Source organism: Protopterus annectens, chromosome 9.part0, assembly GCF_019279795.1.
Source record: "Protopterus annectens isolate FY-2018-M chromosome 9.part0, PAN1.0, whole genome shotgun sequence".
In the NCBI taxonomy this organism is placed as follows: Eukaryota; Metazoa; Chordata; order Ceratodontiformes; family Protopteridae; genus Protopterus; species Protopterus annectens.
In genome coordinates, this window is record NC_056743.1 from 1,013,191,659 (window position 1) to 1,013,214,530 (window position 22,872).

At 42.3% G+C, this 22,872-nt stretch overlaps 1 protein-coding gene across 2 annotated transcripts in view; it reads right to left on the reverse strand.

Annotated features, from left to right (window-relative positions):
* The window catches only part of CCNT1 (cyclin T1), a 119,472-nt gene that overhangs the window by 24,003 nt on the left and 72,597 nt on the right, over positions 1-22,872 (reverse strand). Inside the window, exon 8 of one of the 2 annotated variants that reach the window (XM_044083799.1) lies at positions 18,773-18,843. The exons of the other annotated variant lie outside the window; for it this stretch is intronic. Within the exon in view, the coding sequence (XP_043939734.1) occupies positions 18,773-18,843 (71 nt within the window). The remainder of the gene's footprint in view (positions 1-18,772; positions 18,844-22,872) is intronic. 2 annotated transcript variants of the gene reach the window in all.

Genomic DNA, 22,872 nt, shown 5'->3' on the forward strand with positions numbered 1-22,872 from the left:
AGTGTTGACACTGCTGCAGTCTTCACACTTGGGTTATCCTGCCATCAGGCAGTCGGCCGGATTTCCAAAGTCCTGGTCTGGTGTCTGTCGTCGTTGCTTTCTCCCGGATATCAGTGCGCCTGGGGTATATCAGAGACCACCAACGCCATTTTCTTCAGTTTTTCTTGCCCCAGATGCCAGGTGCCCCAAAAAAGGAAGAGCATGATAAAAACAACACTTACAAAACATGAGACAGCAAATAAGCAAAAAACCCCAGCCAAATAGACAGAAAAAGGGGGAACTTTTGATACACAATCTCAATTTGGCAACAATAGAACAGAGAGGGGAAGGAGGGAGGGAAAATAGGACTGCAGCAGTGTCAACCCTGTAACATCTACATTTATGGTAGGTACAAAACTGTACTATGTTCATCGTGTTACACTGCTGCAGTCTTCACACTTGGGTAGAGTCCCAAAGCGGAGTAGGGGTGGATGGACATTAGATAGCATTAGGACTGGCTATGAGGCCCTGCAGAACTGCAGTGGCAAAACCAGCCCTGGACTTAGAAAAGAGGGGTAAATGGTAGTGCTTGGTGAATGTACAGAGCTCCAAGTATCTGCTTCCAAGATGTCCTTGGTGGGTACACCTCTAAGGAAGGCTGTAGAAGTGGCAGTTGCTCTGGTAGAGTGAGGCCTAATGTTGGTAGGGGGCGGCTTCCCATGGTGTGTATAAAAGAAATACAGTGCCCAATCCATTTAGAAATTGTTTGTTTAGAAATAGATTTCCCCAGAGTAGCTGGAGCAAGAGAGACAAAAAGCCGATTTTCATGCCAGCCTTGGTTTTGTCCAAATAGAAACGCAGTTGTCTGTGAATGTCCAAGGAATGCAGTAATCTTTCCCCTTTGCTCTGTGGTTTGGGGAAAAAAGTGGGCAGATGGATAGTTTGGTTTAGGTCTACACTAGAAACCACTTTCGGCATAAAGGTAGGGTTAGTTCTTAGGGACACCCTGTCCTGGTGGAATATGAGGAAGGGCTCCACTGCCATAAGGGCCTACAATTCAGAAATTCTCCGAGCTGAAGTTATGGCTAGGAGAAAAGCTGTCTTCCATGAAAGAAACTTTTATTCTGCTGAGTTGGCTGGTTCAAAAGGAGGTAAGGTCAGTTTTTCCAAAACAAAATTGAGGTCCCAGGAAGGAGTAGGAGCTCTACTTGGAGGTCTGATATTTTTTGCCCACCCTCAGAAACTGTTTTACCAATGGATGTGAAAAGACAGGAGGTTCTGTATTATAGCTAGCAGAAATGGCAGAGGCATGGATCTTAATAGAGAAGGACAGGACCTTGTGTAACATCTCAGCTAAGTATTGTAAAATCTGTGGGATGTTAAGCACCCGAGGATCTAAATTTTGTGCATGTTTCCAGGCACAGAATCTCTTCCATTTGTCAGAGTAAGCTTTTCTGGTTTCAAGTATTACATCCATTACAGCCTTGGAGAGAGGCATGGCTGGGTTTGTCAACAGATCTTCCATTCTGCTAGGTTTAATGTCTTGAGTTGCCCGTGCAGGGTCTGCTTGTCTTCTTGAAACAGCAGCGGAGAGGTTAGAGGCAGAGGTCATGGTGGTTCCTGTGACAGGCTCTTTAGTAATGGGTACCAATGCTGACGAGGCCAATTTGGGGCTATCGGTATCATCCTTGGCTTTTCTTGTCTGGCCTTTGCTAGTAGAGGTAGATAAGGAAAAGCATACACTTTCAGGTTGCTCCGACAGAACGATAGGGCATCCACTTTCCATGCTTGTAGATGGCAAGTCCTTGTGCAGTATCGAGGTAATTGGGCGTTGCTTGGTGATGCAAACGGATCCACTTCTGGAGTTCCCCATTTTTGTATTATCTCCTTGAAAATGAGTGGGTTCAACTGCCACTCGTGGGTCCATGATGTTTCTGCTTAGGCTGTCTGCCAAAGTGTTTTTCTTTCCTGGCAGGAACTGTGCTTGCAGGTGAATCTGTAATGCCAAGGTTGTGTTCCAAAGGTTCATTGCCAATCTGCATAGGGGGTAAGAATGAGTCCCCCCTTGCTTGTTTATGTACCACATAACTGTTGTGTTGTCTGTCCTTATAAGCAACGCTCCTGGAAGTAGAAGATCCCTGAAAGCCATGAGAGCATTTTGTACTGCCAGCATCTTTTTGGTTTATGTGGAGATGCCTTTGAAGTTTGCTCCATTTGCCCTGGATGCATTTTCCGTCCATGTGGGCTCCCCATGCATAATCAGAGGCATCTTGTTAGAAACTGCCTTGCTGTGGGCTGGAAAAATGCTGACCCTTGTTCAGGTGACAGGCTTGTGCCCACCATAGGAACTCCCTTTGCAGACAGGGAATTAGAGGCATTACTGTCTCCCAATTTTGAGAATGCTGTGACCAAACACTCTTCAGGTACCATTGAAGTTTCCTCATATGCAGCTTGCATATGGGATTAACAGAATGCAAGATGCCATGTACCCAAAGGCCTGCAGAATTTTTCTTGCAGGGAGTTGGGTCTGTGTAGCAAGGAGCTGAAAATATTGCTTGAGCTGAATCTGCTTGTCTGCTGGAAGGTAAGCCATCTGGGCCGTTGTATTCAAGCTGGCACCCAGGAATGTTATTTGTTGAGAGGGTACTAATTTTGATTTTCTCTCGTTGATTGTGTACCCTAGGCAGATCAGCAGTCTTTTCACATATGCTAGGTGCTGCAGAAGTCTGTCCTTGCTTGAATTAGACAGTCGTCCAAGTATGGGTAAATTTGAATACCTTTCATCCTGCAGAATGCAATTACTGTTGCCAGGTGGGCGCAGTAGATCAGCCAAAGGGCAGTGCAGAGAACTGATAATGCTTTCTGCCTGCTCTGAATCAAAGGTATTTTATGCAGGTCTGCCTGATTGGAATGTGCAAGTAAGCCTCTTTTAGGTCTAATGTAACTAGCCAGGCGTCTTTGTCTAACATAGGTAGCAGTTGCTGGAGAGTTAACATCTTGAAATTTTGGAACCTCCAGAAAAGTGTTTAGTGAAGATAGGTAGAGGATGGGTCTCCAGGCCTTGTCCTTCCTTGGTACTAGGAAAAGTCTTGAATAGAAGCCTTGCCCCTGTTCTTGCTGTGGGACTGTTTGGATAGCCCCCATAGCCATGAGAATTAAAATTTGTTTTTGAGCCTCCACCTTTTGATTTGCAAGTAGGTCTGGCATGCCTCTTATCTTTGGCAGTGTGTGAAAGTGGAATTTGTATCCCTGAGATACAATTTTGAGTACCCATTCGTCTTTGGTGATCAAGAGCCAATTGTTTACAAAAAGAGCCAATTTTCCTCCCAAAGGGGCTGCCAGAATAGTTGGATTTGGCAGCTGTAGGGGAAGTCATTGGTGTCTGTCTCCTATAGGTTTGGGGTCTGTCTTCACCTTCCTTTTGGCTTGAAGCGACCCATTGTCGTGACCTGAAAGTACCCTAAGACTGACCTCTGTGCCCCTGGGGCGTATGTACTTGCCTCTTCGGGGCCTGTCCGAAATGGGAAAGAATCAATTCTTTGTAGGCCAATTCCTGCTGAAGCGGGGTGGTTGTACCTGCATGAAATCCTTAACCGTCTGCATAGATTTTGCTTTATCTTCCATTCTTTTTAACACTTCCTCAGCTTTACTTCCAAATAAAACATCCTGCTGTAGGGGTGCATCCAGTAACTTAGCTTTCACCTGTTCTGGCAGTGGTTGCTCCTTGAGCCATGCAGGTCTCCTAATTACAGACCCTGTGACTGCTGCTCTGCAAGAGGCCTCTAATGAATCAAAACCACATTGTAAAGTGTGCTTGCCCACTTGCTCAACTGCATGCAATAAATCCTGCATTTTTTACATTATGGGATTCTGCATCTGGAAGCATCTTTAATTTCAAATGAGACAGTAAATACTGCTGATATTTTAACATATGAAATTGGCAATTTAATGCACTCATTGCTAAAGTTGCAGAGGTATAAACTTTCTTTCCCCATCTGTCATATGGAACGCTAATTCCACCTAATACGCAGCTTCTCAGCACTTCTGTGGATCACTAGTGATATCTGCATTGTTTACTGTACTTATTTCCTAGCTTCACTTGAAAGAAAGTTACTGTTTGTCATTTTTGCATTTAAGTTACCTGTAACACATTGCACTTAAGTTACCTGGCACTTGCTCACTAAAGCAATGATATAAGTCAGCACTAAAAATTAAAAGCACTACAACCCTCACTCCCCACTGGCCCTTGTTTTCAATTATAAAGGAATTCCCAATATTATTCTAGCATGTCCAAAGGTCAGTTGTCAATCTCCTCTCCGGTCCAGCTGGTGAATCTGGGAATCTTGAGGCAATGTTACAACTGCCTCATGTACACAGACAACCCTCTCCTCCTCCCAACAACTTCCAACACATGTGAGAGATGCAACCATATAGCCAAACTGGAGGCTAAGCTCTCTCAACTCAGTACTGGCATAACCAGTCAGGAGGAGAAGGAAACCACACTCACTACAATTCCAGTCTCACATAGACCTACCACGACAGCAAACCAAACACAATCACGCAAATGCATACTCGGAGGCTCTAAATAAAGATCTGCCTAAGCAGGAGAGATCTCCAAAGCAGACACCCAAGCAACCGCTACCCCAAAACAAAACACGTGCAACACATCTCAACCCTTAAGACTAAACACCACACCTGATACACTTGTAATAGGTGACTATCGTCAGGCACACCGACTTCCCGCTCACCAGGCTGAACAAGGAGAGGGTCACGGTGAGCAGCCTGTTGGGCGCTAGGATCCGCCACATAACACAAGCACTCAGATCACTCCAAGGCAAGTACAAATATGACTCAGTCATTGTCCATGCTGGTGTGAATGACCAGAGACGTACTTACTTGGACTACATAAAGAGAGACAGAGGAGCTCTCTGAGCATGTAGCCCAGACCGGTATGACCCTGACCTTGAGTAGCATCTTACCCTCACCAAGAATGATGCCAAAATATGAAGACAAGATGATAAATTTCAACAATTGGCTTAAGTACTGGTGTCATTCAAAGGGGATCCAATGCCTGTCAAGCTTGGGATGATATGCTAGACAAGCCACCATGCTTCGCTAGGGACGGCTTGCACCTGTCACCCCTGGGCTTTCGGATATTGGCAAAGGCTCTTGCTACCCCCCACAGTGCCTTTTTTAGGCAAGGCTCAAAAGACGAACCCACCTCCATAGGTATCACAAGGGATAAGAAACTAAGAGTAATGCTACTCAATGCCAGAAGTCTAAACCTCAAGATGCATGCACTCGAAACTCTCCTTAGCATGGAGAACATAGATATCTGTGCAGTAACAGAAACCTGGTTCAGGGCTCCCGAGAGCACCCCAAGCACTACCAGGTTATACCTCATACCATGCTTTTCGGCCCCAAAACTTGGGCCGAACCACAAAAGGAGGGGGAGTATCGATATTCAAAGATACCCACACCTCCAGGTTGGTGGCAAAGCACGAAGCATCAGAGACTATCCATGTGCAACTAACAGTGGGTAAAACTGCCTTCCAATTTATAGCCTGCTACAGACCACCCTCCCAAACCTAGGAACCCCACTTGGCCTTCCTGAGAACACTGGAAAATATGAAGGTCTCTCCAAACACCATTATACTGGGCGACTTCAACTACCCAAACAGACTGGGAGCATTATTCTAGCTCCAACACCCTAGCCCAAAGGTTCCTAGAATTTATAAACTCAAATGCTATGGAACAACTTGTTACCACTCCCACAAGAGGGGAAAACATACTGGACCTGATCATCACCAACATGGGGACTCTCTGCTCCAGACCAGAAGTGTATCCCTCACTGGTAAGATCAGACCATAAACTAATCTCACTGGATATTCACATCCCGACCCCACCCCCTGCCCAGAAAACCACAGTGAAAAACTTCTCTAAAGCAAATTTCACACTCCTCAAAACAGAGGTGGAATCCTTCAAAGCCCCCAGGCCTGTGGAAAATATGGCCCAGACTGCAGAATCCTTACGCATTCTATGAACACCATCAGGAATGCATGGATCATGCGATCCCAAATAAAACCAAGACCCAATCCTCCAAAGGCAGACGCCCTGTCTGGTGGACCCCAGCCATAAACAAACTATACAATAGAAGGAGGAAGCTACTAAATGATAGAGCAAAATCCCAAAAAGGGAAGGCATCACTGATCAGTATCAGCAAAAAACTACGGGCACTCATAAAAATTGTCTAAGGCCAGCTTCGAAAAAAAAACTGCACAGGACACTAAGGATAATCACAAGGCTTTCTTTAGTTATGTTAGGAACCAGGGTGGGAATTCCCAGATATGCTCAGAATTAGTCCAAAATGACAAAAAATACGCCGAACCCACAGACATTGCCAATATCCTAGCTGACAGGTTCAGCGCAAACGTCTCTCCCCCCCCCCCCTCACCAAAAGGGCAAATATCTATCCCAGCAGAGTGCTGCTCCCCCTGACATCTCAAATGCTCAGATAAGAGCCGCCCTCACCAAAGCAAAAAACACAGCATCAATGGGACCAGACTGTGTCCCGGGCTGCGTCCTACATGAACTCCAAGAAGAGCTAAACCCTAACATAAAACTACTGTTCAGTCTCAGCCTTACTACAGGATTTGTGCCCAAAGAGTGGCATACAGCAACAGTGGTCCCTCTCCATAAAGGTGGTGCCTCAACGGATCCTGGAAACTATCGCCCCATAAGCCTGACTAGCTTGGTCTGCAAAGCTATGGAAAGGCTCATCATGGACCTCATAAAGATATTGGGGACCTACAGACACTGGATCCTACCCAGTTTCGCTTTAAGGGCAGATCCTGCCTCTTAAACCTGGTCGATTTCTTTGAAACAAGTCACCAAGGCCATTGACGAGGGGAAGGTGGTCCACACAGCCTACCTGGACCTCGCAAAAGCCTTCGATACAATACCCCACTCGGGCATTATAGATAAGCTCACCAGCTTAAATATAAACCCCTATGTCACTAGATGGATTGCAAACTGGCTCAAGGACAGAACCCACATGGTTAGAATTGCTGGAGCCATGTCAGACTCCAAACCAGTTACAAGTGGTGTCCCACAAGGCTCAGTCCTGGGACTTCTCTTGTTCGGTATATATTTCTCGGAGGTACAGGCCAACACGGAAGGACTGTGGCTGACCAAGTTTGCAGATGACTGCAAACTGGGCGCCATAATAGACTCTCCAGCCGACACAAGCATCCTCCAAAAGGGCCTCATAGAAACAGACAACTGGTGCCAGAGCCATGGCCTCAAGCTAAATGCCAAAAAGTGTATAGTCATCCCCTTTGGCAAAAACAAAGTGCCCACAAATTACCACATAGGTGGTAATCCATTAAGTACAGAAGAAGTAATTACGGACCTGGGGACCCAAGTTGATAGCAATCTCTCATTTGACAACCACGTGGCCAAAGTGGTCAGAAAAACATTTTATATAGCCCACCTAATCATGAAGAGATTCACATCTAGAACAGGGGAAGTCATCGTGCCTCTTTACTCATCCCTCATCAGGCCCATAATTTGAGTACAATGCCCCTTTTGGGATATACCTTACCAGACACCTGCAGCAACCGGAAAGACCCCAAAAGTACCTCACCAAGAGGATCAAAGGGCTCAAACAGATGCCATATGCTGCCCGGTTAAAGAAACTCCAGCTCTACTCAGTGGCATACCGCCTGTTTAGAAGCTATCTGTGCCTGACGTATAAAGCCATGTCCAACCTGGAATTAATGGATATGCTGCACCTCAGAAAATCCAAATCCCATCGAGCTACGCGCTCGAGAGACTTGAACCTCAGCACTGAAATAAATAGGACATGCTGGAGGGACAGATTCATAACTCAGAGGCTCCCTTCACTCTGGAATAAAATCCCAGTCCAGGTTAGGCAGAGTCCCTCATGGACTCTCTTCAAGAGGAATCTTGATGAGTGGATGGGAGATTGTAGGTTTACCTGGGGTATCACTTCTGTGTCACTGTTAGACAGAGGCACAGTATACTAACCTCGAAAAAGGGCATAGCAAAATAAATTTAAAATGGGTGGCGAAAGCCAAACACATTCTGGCTAGGCTTATAAATGCCCTAGGGCAGATAGCCTAGTATGAACCTATGAACCTATTATCCCTGTCTGAAGGAACTGGATTCTTTGCTGAAGCAGCTTTTACTCCTTTGGAGACCTGGGAAATGGTTTCTAGGTCAGCCACAGGGCTTTTGTAAAGAAATTTGAGAGACTCAGGAACCCTGTAGTGCCTGTCCGGCTTAACAGGAGACGGTGGTAAGGAATCTGGGTTCATAATGGATTCCAAGTATACATCATCAACAATGTCCAGCACTTGTGGAATGACAAGGGGCCTGTGCTGGGGTAACAGTAGGAAATCTCTAAGCCTCGTCTTAGAGTCAGAATATTCTTGTCCTTCCCAATGAAAATGTTCTCTCATGGAATGTAATGTTTCCCCAAAGGAGTAATCCTCAGGAGGAGATGGTGAAGGTGTAGATTCCTCAGCTTCAGAATCTTCGTAAGCTGGGTAAGAAAACTCGGGTTCAGTGGCATTTTCAGAAGAAATGGACATTTGGTCCGAGGATTCATATTCTGTTTCCTGCTTAGGCCTTTTTTCAGGAGGAGGTTGAGATTCCCTGACTAAAAGGATAAGGTCTTCAACCATTTTAAGCATCTGCTTCTTAGACATGGGAGTCTGGGCAAGAGAATGCAGCTGCTTTTTTGGCTTTACTTTGGTAAGTTTAATGGAAATGTTCCCTGGTGCAAAAACACCGGTGGACACACTGGTCTGTTCAGAAACAGGAGTACCCTCAGCCAGGGTAGTATCAGTGGAGCCGGCATCAGATAAAACAGAGGGCCCTGTGGGTTCCACGTGGGAGTCGGCCGGGGCCGAGGATTCTCCCAAGGCAGTCGTCAGGGGCTGCGCAGGCACCTCACTGAAAACCAGAGGACTGGCGAGTTGAGAGGCGGAGGCCTCATCGGTTGTGGGCCTCGAGTGCCGGTCTTTATCTTTGCGTTTTTTTCGGAATAGCGGGCGGAATATCCGACGGCATCCTGTAATTATATTGTCTACCAAAATATCGTTGAAAGGATTCAGATCTGCGTTTAATAGTACGCTTATTAAATCTAACACAGAACAGACACCCAGTGACGTCGTGATCAGGGCCTAGACAAGGAATGCAGCAAGAATGGAAATCCTTATGAGGTATTTGCTTCCCACAAGAAATACAGTTATTAGCTTTTACTGACATTGGTCTGAGGCAAGAAAAAGTTTCCCCAACGGGGTACTAAGCTTTATCGTGGACTTCGGATCTGGATTCTGCAATCAATCTCAGGAGATGGCCGACCGGCACTAGCGAACTGCTTTTGCGTCTGGCACCGCGCAGCAAGAAAGACTGAAGAAAATGGCGTTGGTGGTCTCCGATATACCCCAGGCGCACTGACGTCAGGGAGAAAGCGACGACAACCGACGCCAGACCAGGACTTTGGAAATCTGGCCGACTGCGAGACCGCCTGATGGCAGGATAATGCAAGTATGAAGACTGCAGCAGTGTAACACGATGAACATCAGTGTTCAGACGATGACTTACGGGCCTTGGTCTTATGACCTTTACCTCTGTCACCAGCCGGTGAAGAGCGGTCCGATTGAGGACGTTTCTTATCCGAAGCTGGATGGGGTGAGAACTCATCACAGAAATGGCCTCAGAAAGGCAAAGCAAGCAGGCCTATTGAAATAAGTTTGTTAAATGCGGAACCCCCAAACAGTAAAACACATTCCTCATGGAGGTCACTATTCGGCAGTTTACCACTGCAAGAAGAGCAGTGTTTAATCCCATAGTTCCCTTCTTTTCAGACATTCCAAAAACACACACTCACAAGGGACAGAGAGGAAAAAGAGGAAATGGAGGAGAGAAAAAAGTAAATACCAACAATGGTAACAAGATACCATAAAGGTAGAAAGTTGGAGATGCCAAGAAATTACCAACAATGGTAAGAGAAATACCTGTGGGTAGAGCAGTAGCAATATAGAACCAGAACAAGTTATAAGGAAGAAAAAACTTTCAAACTATTAAATCTTTAAGAAAAAAGCACTTGGCTGGAGAGCTCGGTGAAACGCTGCTATGCTGCTGCGCGGCAAACCAGATCTGAGGTAACTGAGCAAAGGGCATTGTGGGTAGCAGCTTAGCTTGAGAGTTTTTGGTGCATGCAAGCTTGGTATAAGGCAGACTCTGTTCCGAGGGTTCGGAATCAAACCCATCACTGATGAATGGGAAGAAGATTAACCACTTCAGATTACTCCTCATACCTTAATGTCAAAACAAACAAAACATACAATACAAACCTGACAATTTAAAATTCTGAAATTCAAAGTTGCAGAACCCCCCCCCCCCATACTTATCAATGTTCCCATCCTTATTAGAAAGAGTAGGATTGGAATGGAGTGCTTAGCAGCACGAGTCTATTAAGGCTGTAGCTACTGGGTCAGGGTTTGGGAATAGTGTAGAAAATTTAAGACAGAGCAACTTTATACATCTTATCTGCCTTCTTAGGGAAAGCTAACAGACTATCAGGGAAACTGCAGGCCATAACACACATCTAAAATGGACAAGAGGGAAGGAATGGGTGTAACTTCTGCAAATTCCTTCTGTAACAACTCAGTATTTTTTACGGACTGAGAAACCTCAGTGTTCTCTCACGGAAAATAGGACATTCTATTAAAAACCTCACAGGGGGAAATAATTCCACAGAAAGAACCAGAAACAGCTTTCCAAATCTGAATTGGAAACCAGAGGACAAAACTCCGAATCCATTCCAGCATCTCCCCATTCAGACTCAGAATCTTAATCCTCTAAAGGAAAGGAAGCATTCCTCTCTTACCAGAAACTACTCTACAAGAAACACCACCCTGAATCAAACAGCCAGTCCCAGTAAGCTACTCTTTATCCCATTCTCTCTTTTCTTTTTGTTTTTACAGGCAAGATAGGGCAAACTATGTTGCTAACAGCCATTGCTTCCCCAAGGATAGGCAGGGCATTCTGAAACAGGGGAACGTTCCCAGTTTCCTCTTACAGGACCAACAAGTGGTTTCCCTCGGCCGCTGAGGGAACCTAAACAGCCACACATGACGTGGATAACCCCCCAGTTCATAGTGGCTGTAGGTGCTACACCACAGGGATCTGGGGTAAAAGACGAGTGGTTTGAGGTAAAACAAAATGGCCACAGCTAAGTCACCCACCTGCGGCTGAAGCAAATTGGTAGCCAGCTGTGGTGTCAAAGGCGGTCTATTTAACTTTTTGTTTTGTGCGTGTGTGTGGCTGGAAGGACTGTGGTTGTGACCATCTATTCCATAGCCAAGCCGAAAATGGTGCCTCTATCCTGGTGAAAAACAAGCACCAATGTCAGTAAAACTACTAGTCCACAAAAGGTTAGTTTTTTTTTTTTTTTTTTTTGGGACAGAAAACAGTAAAAGCACTTTTGGGCACTACAGCAGCCCCACTACCTTTAACTCAATTACATGACAGAAAATAGTTTATCAGTTAAACACAACTTTGAGACCGAATGAGTACTCCGTTTAAAAGTATGTTATAGTCACAAGACATTCTATTAAACACACTCCGGCTTTATAAAATAGCTTTTCTGAAAAGGAAAATAATTCACGCTCAAACATGTCCTAGTCAGCTCAGCTCGAGCTGCTTGACAGTCTGGCATGTGGAAGGTGCCCTAAAACTTTGGATGCTGGCCGGCTGTTTTATCTTTGGCAGGATATAAGCCCATATAGTTTAAGGCTACTGCAGTTGTGCTCAATATGAACATAATCAGTTTTTTCCACCTTTTGTGTTTTTCTCCTTTCCTTATTTCCATGCAACACGAACACACATCACAGACCCCATCTCAGCAACCTACACTATTCATGAGCTGCAATTCTGTTTCACCTCATGTTTACAATAGGATTCCTCTGAACAATGGCAACTCTGGACACTCCAATATCAATATGCAAAAATCCTATCTTTATGCAGCCATGATCTAAACCCAATGACCAAATAAAACACTTCTACACATGTTCAAAAACAAAAGGGTACTCATCAGGCGAAACGCATACTGTGTATGGATAAATTAATAATGTAAAACAATCATCGCCTGAATTCTAAGAGGACCAGTGCGTAGAGCAATACAAATATAAAACCTAGGGATCCACCAGTCCTTATTCAGTACATACTAAAAGCAGATGCAATGCTTAAAACACTTCCAAGTTGTACACAATCAAAGATTGCCAAAGTACAACAGTGAAGCAATGGAGTATCCCCATGGGCCGTTCTTGTACGAGTGGAGGTGTTGCTTTGCCAGGACTTGGTCCTGCAGACACTACCCTCATGGAATGCCAGACTGCATGCATTAGCAAGCTCCACACAAGTGAAGTTGCTGTGCAAGATGGTGCATGGCATTATTGCATTAACAGAGCTGCCATGCAGGTGGAGCTGTGGCATCAAGCAACTTCAGACTCAGCAAGTCTGTAAAGTCTAAATAGGACTGCACCACATTACGAATGGTAATATTCCAATTCACATCATTACCCACAACTAGTGCAGCAGAAACTCCAGCCTTTTCAGTACCACATCATGGTGATGTATAGATTTCAGTACACTTTCATCTTCAGGGTATCATTTCCAAAGGCAGGGATGAAATTCAAGCTCAGGGTAGCAAGGCAACATGGAGATTGTTACACACAGCCCCAAGCATTCAAGAAATCCACACCATTATTTTTCTCCCTCATCAGTTACTGAAAGTTAAACTAACAATTTAAACTCAATTTGTCCTCAGTGTTGTCACTTATTTCACTACCGTATTACTTCAACGACAGATAACTTGGGTTCTATGCTCCAATGGTGCTATTCTTTAATAACTCAACAAGAACAGCGACAAGTAGAAAACAACCAGGTAACCCTACAAGAGGATTTTAAAAAAATTATGTCTGTATTCCTGACAGGTAAGGAAGCCAGTATCACCTTCTACTAGAGCTAGCTTGACAATGGTAATGACTATTGCAACAAGCAATGGCCTACTGGCAGTAAAGATTGAACTTTGTCCGCTAAGCTCAGTTTCATCATGTTAAGCATTCTTAATAAACAGATCTAGAGTGAAAATGTCAGTTACAATGGTCAGTTTCCAATCAGTAAAGTCACTGTAATCACTACTATTGTGTGCATGTGGTGGGGCTTAAAAGACCTTCAGCAGAATCACAACTGTGAAGTGAGAAAAATGAGGCCAATTAATTATGCTACTAAAGCAAAATCAACAACTGCAGCGAGAACCACCAGGCCTCTTTGGTTGTTGTATAACCAAAATGTTTGCATGAATCAGACTATACAAAGGAGATGGGAACTCTCAACCTACATGCTGTGTGGTACACTTAATGAACTTTCTGAAGCACAGTGTACTAACAATTGACAAGTCTTTCAGACATCAAAAATGCTTTGCTGTTCTACCTACTCTACTTATGGGAACCCCCCTTTACCACACAATACATCCCCATAAGGTCACCACAAAGGTCACCAACATTTACTTCAGGACTTCCAAGATAGCTGCACTGCAGCTTACTTTCAGCTCTCCCAGTGGGAAAACAAAATGAGAAACGGCCAGCAAAAAATAGTTCAATCTTCAGGTTTGGTACAAGAGAACTTAACAGGAAAAATTAAATGCATTCAGAAGTGATTAAAATATATGCAACATTGAATGAATAAATCAACTCAAATAAAAAGGCTGGAAAAAAATAGAAGCTTTAAGTAGCAATTAAGATGAACTGATACAACTGCAAAAATCAGATTGAAATGAAAAGGCTGGCTAAGCATGTGACTTCAAGAGCAGCCGCTTCAAAAAATGGCAGAGTTAAAAGACAACACAGAAAACCCGAGATTTTCTGCTCTACCAGAGAATTTTGGAAGGAACATACTGTTAATTTTATGAAATCACAAACTAGACTAGTACTCTCAACAGGGTTCGTTAATTGAAAGAGCACAGCATATTTGTTCCAAACCTGGCCATGAGAAAGCAGCCAAGACCTGTATTAGTAAAGATACAATCATACCTGCAGACAGTTAATCATAACAAAACTGTGGCAGGAGGGTAAAGTATTAAAAACTAGAGACAGCAAACTGTTTGGGGAAAATAACTCACTGTACACCAGGCACAAGAGAAACATGCAATGAATGTCTAGAATCAGGTGTATGTGCCAAGCTGTGCACTCATCAGTCTTCAGATTTTTTTCCCTGGAGGATCAGACACATTTTGGAATGCATAACAAGCTAAGGAGAAAACGAGAAGTTAGTGATCCATCAAGCAAAAGGTGGCTGCGTTTCTCATTCTTCTGACAATAAAGCTCATAACAGAAACTTTGCTAATGAAACATTTCCCAATATGGCAAAACAAAATGATTGAGACAAGAAAGCACAGTAGTTGACTAGAATAATCAGGAGTACATGGACTTGAACAAGCAGCAATGAAATTAGTGAATAAATGGCAGACTATAAAGCAATCACATTCGTAAAATATGGCTTTGCAAGGAAAAGTGGCCAAGAAAACAGTACTTTTGCAGAATCGGAAAAAATTGTGAGCATATACCCCACTTTGTGATGCTCTAAATATTAACGATATACATGAAAATGTTTTTTAGTATTTGTATAAAGCATTTCATGACAAACTGCATGTTACACAATAAAGCAGACTTGTACACTGTTTCGGGTATTTTAAATTGGGGGGTCTTCAGAGTGTTGCATATGTTTTAAAGATAATTCTGTGAGAAATAGCCTATAAACTTTTAAACAAGAGAAGAAAGGCTGGACAGCAGCAGGATTAGGTTAATATACCATGATCTTGGGTTGCTGGGGTGGAGTTAAGAGAGTGCAGTGATTTTATATGAAGAATTAAGATCATCTCTTATTTTTACAAGGACGGCTGCCAAGATTAAAGCCCTTGTCTTAACCTACAAAGTTTAACCAAGTAGGCTTGAAAAACAATATGGTAAAAGTCAAAAAAAGTTCCTTGCGTCTGCAAAGATATTTGCTTGCCCCCCCATTAACAAATATTCTCAGTAGGAGTCAAAGTCATCTGTAGGTGAAGACAGCTGTACATTCTTCAGAGTGAAGATTACAAAGATTCCGTCATGCATCTGCACATTTATTTTTCTCAATGCTAACTATTTTTACACAAAGATCTGTTTGCGGGTATAAACATTCCTGAGAGTTCTGAGCACTCTGGTGAGAGAAATGCAAAATTTAAAGATACAGCTGCAAAAAGTTCAGTAAAAATAAATCAATGAATTACTGGGAGTGAATAAGGGATAGCATCCTTTTCAGCAGCCTGAATGCATTTGAAAGAACTGTGTACAATTTAGTTTAATGTTTCTTAGGGTTAAAAATTAGTTTTCTGAAAGCATACAAACAATTTTCACATCTAGGAGGGGAAATAAGAAAAGCACAGACACCAATTGAAGTGGGGAACAAAGGCTGTAAAATGCACTTTAGCATGGGTAATCATAATTTTAGGTTAGGTAATGCCTGTGGGTTCAGCTTTCTAGTTGGAGCAAATGCTATCTAGCGAACTGAACTTTATTTTTTGAAGATGTAAATATTTTAGTGCATTTATTTTATGTCAATAGGGGATGGGATTGTTCTGTTTTGAAAATGCATTTAGTTTTTCATTAAAACAAAGTTTTGAAAAATGTGACATATGTTCACATGGCAAGAAGAAAACTGCATGAAACAGCAGCCTGCCAAACATTGGTGTGCAAGTACAATAGAAGCTGGAAATGGACAGACTTTTTTAAATGTATAACAGCTGGGAACAATAGTGTAGCCATTATGATAAAAAGCAATCCATATTATCTTGGAACACAAATGCCTTACAGGTATACACAAAAATGAAAATATCTAACTGATATTTGCACAATGTTGCATGTGACATCAGAAAAGAAGTGAGCATGTGAATGACAAAAATGATTTCAAGATGGACATTCAACAGAAAAACAACCAAGGAAAATGGGATTAAGACAACTGATTAGAGGGGCTCCAATAGTGACGAGAGAAAAAAAAGACAATGGAACATGTGGTAGTAAGGAGTTACTGGCAAAGGAGTAGGATTAAGCTGGCATGTATTTATATTCCAAGAACTGCTTTTATGGAGCTTAAAAAAAGAGAAATTACCATCTTTCAGCAGGCAATATTACTTGCAGGTGGGGACTGGAACTTGATTTACAATATTAGGTACATTTCAAGGGGACATACAAAGAAAAAAATTAACAAAGATAGATATCCGAAATATATAAAAACGTCTGGCATGGAAGATGTGAATTCAGTTGTAGGAACCGACAAATTACTTACTTTCCCAAGTTACAATAACTCTGCTAGACTGGAAGGAATTATATTCCACAGGAATATATGCATCTGATCAACAGCTTCAGCCATCCAATAATGCTTTCAGATCATGCACAAATAAAAACCAAGATAAAAATGCTGGGAAATAATGTAAAAATGAGACACTAGCACCTTTTCACCTACCTATTAAAGAGGAATTTAAGGAATGGGTAGTGGAAATTGAGAGTTATTAAAAAAAAACTTTACAAAAGTTAACTAGTGAACGGGATAAAAAGGAGAGAGTTTAAAATGAAGAAGTAATAGACATTCTTTACCTGGGAGGGAAAGAGGGCAATAATCAAGCTTGGGATAAGCTGATCCTTCCATTAGAACAAGGCAGTTTAGAATTACTTGAGATATTTTACAGCTATGCAGTTAAGGCTCATACATATAACATGAGCAGAAAGCTACAATTCAAACAGAAAGGGATGGCGTTGAAGCAGTGGGGAAGTTCAAAGAAATAAGGAGTGTAGGTGGGTTGGATACTAAATTGGTCATAGGTGCGAGTGTGTGTGTATGGTGTGGAAGAACTACAGCTGAACGGCTAGCCACTAAACACTGGCTCTAGATGATTGTCAGTGTTGGAAGTGACACCCCAAACCCCTTGTGCAACAACGGGAAAAAAGGGTGTTGTGGATGGATGGGATTTAGATGCAGATCCTAAAGGAGAACCAACACCATAAAGATTATATCTATAAAACAAAGCATTTTAAGAACTAAGCCAACAAGACTGGAGCAGAGAGATTTTGCCAACAGGGGTGACTGCAAGTAGGAGTACTGAAAGTAGGCAGAAGGGATGTTGGAATTTATTGGAGAAAACTGGCAAAGGGACCAAGGTATTGAGTGCAAATAACTAAAGGGAGAAAGGCAATAGAGTGAAATGAGGCCAAGAAGATGTTTAGAATGCAGGCTAGAGACTGCTCTTCCTACAAGGGAATGACAGATTACAGGCAAAGAGAAAGGGATAGGTGAACCAAGTAAAAGACCTGCTCTGACAGACTTTTTAGTTGAATCAATAACAAAAGCTGCGGTTAAAAATGGGATAATTAGTAGGGCATATAAACACACTAAGACAACTACAAGGGAACAATGGGAGGACATACTTATGGGTCCTAAGTATGCAACAAAGTTCAGACGATAGACTTTTTCCTTGTGTTTGTATAGGTATTCTTGTATCCCAAAGCACACACAAAATTTTTTTCAGGTAGACAGCAAATGTTGGAGGTGGGAAGAGAGAAGCAACTGGTAACATGTATTGATAGTGTAATGGGTTGCCAGACTGTTAAAAACATTGGGTGAGCAAATTGTTGTAACCAAGGACATTTTTTTAAACTGGGACATAGAACCTGAACTGCCTAAACATTGTAAAGCCATGTTAAGTTTAATTTTGTTGGGTGCCAAAAAAGCAATTACTAGAAAATGGAAATCAAAATCTAAACCAACTGTATTTGAAGTATTGAATATCGCAAAAAATATAAAATAAATGGAAGGAGGATAGTCAGAAAAAGGAAGCAGCGAATTACATAAAAATAAATGGAACTTGTGAGAAAAATACACAGAGTAATGTTCAGGACGACGACGAGTGGGGTTTAAGGGAAAGTGGGAATTAAACAAATCATGTAATTCTGAATGGACAGGTAAAAATTACTCAATCTATACTTCAACACTCCTACCCCCCAAAAAAACTGCTACCCTATTATGAAGGGACAAAAAGCATTGATAGATTATCTTAAGTCGGAACTTGTTCTATTTTTTTTCAATTCCTACCCTCTGCTGTCCTTTTAACACCTTACTACCCAATATAATGGGACTGTACAACTGGACATACAAAACCTCAAATCTTACTTTAATTACTAGTTAGCAATCATCATCCATGATACGGACTTGGTACCTTTGAGAAATAAAAATACCAGTTACTAGATTTACTATAGCACTATCTTGTTTGTGCAGACGGAACCATGAATTAAAGAAAAAGAAAAAAAAAAAAAAAAAACACTGCTAAATTAAGTAAATTCCCTTTTTTCTCTATGCAGTCTACATCCAAACCACTATGGAAGATGCACACTGCCGTCTACATCGAAACCACTATGGAAGACACACTCATCCTCCTGTGCAGCACACAGTCAACACTTAATGATGTACAAGGCTGCACATTTCAAAAACTCAGTGGCAAAAAAAATGGAGATCAACACAGGGCATTAAATTACAAAAGGACCCATTACAGTGGGTATAAATAAACACAATGTTCTTCTCAAAAAGGGACTGCCAAAATTTACAAACTCTAATATGAGACCAATAGTCAATATGTAGTGGCAGAGAGGTTAGCAATTTAATATATACTCACTCTCCAATTCCTATTGTGCTTCAAACGGTTTGGAGTCTTCTCAAGAATCAGCAAGAACTCATGAGTCAGTTCTAAAACGCAAGATAACTTCTGTGAATATAAATTCTACTGTAGGTTTGACAAAATTAGTTTTCAGCTAGAAATCTCACCTTCCAATGCTCAAGCTGAAAAAGCTATCAGCATTACACTTACAATGCACAGTGCCTATCATGGCTTGCAATGATGTCAAAGCATAAAACAAACAGCATCAGCACTTTAATATAGTTCCACAATTTTTTTAGGTTTAGAAAATACACACACTATACTTTATTTTACTGTGGGCATAGGTGTAGGTGTATTTACATGTGCACACACAAAATTTGTGCGCTTATGTATGTACCGGGTCTATATCAGCATTTCGAATGCTGACAATATCGAATTTGATATTGTCGCATGGAGAATGCCGAAAGGGCAGAACATCAAATGGGTAAACGGAAATCTCCGTAAGGGGAGATTTCCATTTACTCAGTGTAGTGCGGTCTCGGAGTTGGTATATTTAAGTAGCAGGGGGTGTGGGGGGCGCAGGGGGGCTTGCCCCCCTGCCTACACCCTTTAATATGTTTTTTTTTTTGGGGGGGGGGGTTTATTGGCATTCGAAAATGTAATAGGTCGATCATTTCAGTTTGACATTTAGTGATTCGACCCATTACATTTTCGAATGCCAATAAACCCCCCCCCCTATGTACCAGATAAACGTGTGCATGTATACGTGTGTGTATAGATACACACACACACACACACACACACACACACATCTATAACGGTACTTTTCCGTTAATGGGGCAACAAGCAAAATGTGCGCTTCATGTGAACTCACTGCCATTTATTTCTTTCTGGGTTTAACTTTGTTCTTCCTCAAAATACTATTTTCTGGCAAATTAGCAGTGGTCACTTGATTGTTCGTTTCTGCTTTGAGTTTTGCCTTTGTTGTCACCGTAGTACTGATGTTTCCTTGCAACTCACCGCTGCTTAATTTCCGAGGGTTTTGTAGTTTTCTGTTTGGATTTGTTGTGGGAGTGTTACTGCTTTGTGGCCAAGTCACTGATGCTTATACAGATAGTTGTACAAAGATCCCCTGTTAATTTCGAAATAGAGTGTGAATGACCAATGTGATTTTGTGGGGAAATGAGCGGTCCTCTTTCCAACACTCAGTGATTTGTAATGGTGGGAGGTATACCTGTCAATGAGCACACAGTGAGAATGGGGAGATCTGAACTCAGTGCTGCCTCTGGGGTTTCAGAATTATTGCATTAGGGATAGATTAGCTTACTAAACTGCTGGGAGTTTCTTCCCTTACAATCAGCTGATGGCCAGAGAGAGAAGCACTTCCTTATTTTTTCACAAAACAACGCTCATTCACACTGTATTTATAAATTAACAGGGGTTCTTTCTACAGTGGTACGGTGCCTAGAAAACCAAGAAGTGAGCCATGGTTAAAAATAAATAAAAAAAAAAAAAAGTGAAAAGACCAGAAATTATTGGTGAAGAAAAACACAGGGGTAGTAGGAAAGGGCTTCATATGACAAAGGCTGTCCTATTCTGAAATCTGTGACCTTGACAAACCATTTTTATATTAGTCACTACCAGCAAGTGGTCCACCTTGCAATTTCAAGGATAGGTCTTATCCATCCACACACCTTACAAGTGTTGCCCCGATAACGGAAAAGTACATCTAAAATATTATATACATACTTAATGAAAAAACAAGCATCATCCTACGATTTGATCTGTAAGATAGGCTTGTACTCCCTCTTTTATAACTACTGAATACTTGTTTCCTGTACATAATTTTTGGCTATGTGCCTGTTTGTTGCCTCCAGGGCATATGTTCTAGGTGAAAACAGTCTCTGGAACAGTTCAGAGTTGAATACTCTTTCCTCAGGATTCCTTCTAGCAACCTAAAGATCATTCCCTTGTACAGCCTCTACAATACCAGTGCGAGTTCTGGTCAGAGCCTACCAGAGTGTAATGAGCATTAACCCCTTACCCTGAAAATGATCCCCTTAAGATACACCCCATCATTCTGCCGGCTGTTGCCACTCCCCTTTCAGTCTGCTCTTGGTCATCACTCCAAGGGTGACAGACGCATCCAGATCCCACTTTTTGCTGCTGCACTGACATCCTTTGCAGTGCTCCATTTAGTAACTTTACACCAGGTTTGTAACCAAAGTACTGCAATCTGCATGTCTTCACTGAAACTAACCTGCAACTTTCTCGCCACTTAGTTAACCTTTTCAAATCCCTCCCTACATTACCCCACCCACCATCTTCCACTAAGGCACTTTTGTCTCATCACCGAAGAGGTTGATCTTCGGAGCAGGCCCAACACAAACGTACTTGGTACCGGACCCAGGACAGACCCATGCAGCACTCCATTAATCAATTCTTAACCTGCACATACATGACTTGCTTGTACAGTCTTGGCTTAGACGACCTACTACCCCCCCCCCATTCTACCCTGGAGTTTGGAATCTCCAAAGTCAACTGCATGCAGACTCCATTCAGAGTAGGACATTCTCCTTCCTACCCACTTTATTCTCATCCTCAACGGATTCTTCAATCCTCCTCCGATGCATCTGGAGAATAATGTACTACATCAATCCATGGTCTCCTATTCTTTTACTTATTGCCAGGTCACCCAAAGATTCTGACCTATTAGCTCCCTTGGACACCCAAAGATTCTGACCTATTAGCTCCCTTGCCCCATCCTCTAAGTGATACTCTTTCTAGTTTCTGACCTCATATTTGAGGTCTTCCCCTTTTAGAAGACTGCTACACCACATTCAGACATCCCTACGCTGTCATTCCTGAATCAGGACTCTTCCTTTTTCTGTCACTCCCAAACAGCCTACACACAAAAAACAAACAATCCCATCTCATCACTGGCCCATGTTTCTGTGATACTTGCAATATCCATCCTCTACTCCTGCACCATCTTCCTACTATTCTGTTAAGTGAAGCTGGTAATGTTTAAGATTACTGCTCAAGTTAACCTCCCCCCAAAAAAAAACAAAAAAGCACTGAGGTAAAGTTATAGGACTCTGAAGTGACTCAGTCTGGCATACAAGGCAATCTCGGACCCCACCCTGATGGGACTGCCGCATATCCACAAGTCAACCTCCACTCAAGGAACCAGCGCGAGTGGCCTCAACCTGTCTGTGACATCAACAGGACTTGCTGGCAGGACAGATGTGTCCCAGAGACCCCCATCTGTGGAATACAATCCCTCTCCAAGTCAAGGAGTACATCGTGACCCCCTTTAAGCCCAACCTGGACAACTGGATGGGAAACAGAAAATACATCCCTGGGATTCCATCCATATCCCTGCTGGACAAGGGCATTTTGTGCAGACTTGTTTAAACATGGGCCTCGGGGCAGATAGCCTAGTAACTTCCCATGATCCTATGACTAATGGGGAAGTTAAGAACTGGTGTGCATGTGAAGTGAAGCTCAGTAATAGTTGATACTGATCCTAAAAAAATGTTTGTCATCCTAACCTATGAATCACCGTTAGGACATGTATAACTTGAAGCCTAGTAATGCCTCTGCATTTTTCTAGTTCCATCCTAATGCCCACAGACTAATCATTTACATTATTCCAAAATCATCCTGCACAAACTATAGAAATATTCCATCTTAACTGTTACATTATGGAAAACTAATGTCCAGTACCTAGCCCTCTTTAGTGCAGGTAGAGTGTTGCTCTCATTTATATCAAATTTCACATTTCTCCAAGTATCTCAACAACCAAGTGACATGGAAAGAACTGACAAGCCCATACAACACAAGAAACCAAGACAAAGCCTAAAAAAGGCACAAATCTTGACAGATTTTAAATATGGCTCTTAGAAAGTTGCTAAAATAGCATTTATGTTAGTGTGCATATGCAGAAAGATATAAAGTCTGAAACTCAACTTTTTGTCATTAATAACTTTAATCCTTGATAATTTGCTGGAAAGCTACACATTTTAATGTACAGACCAAAAATTGGAGGAAAAAATCTGGAGAGGTGAGAGGTATGGCTTAGACTTGTATGAAAGCTCTCAGTTGGATGAACAAAA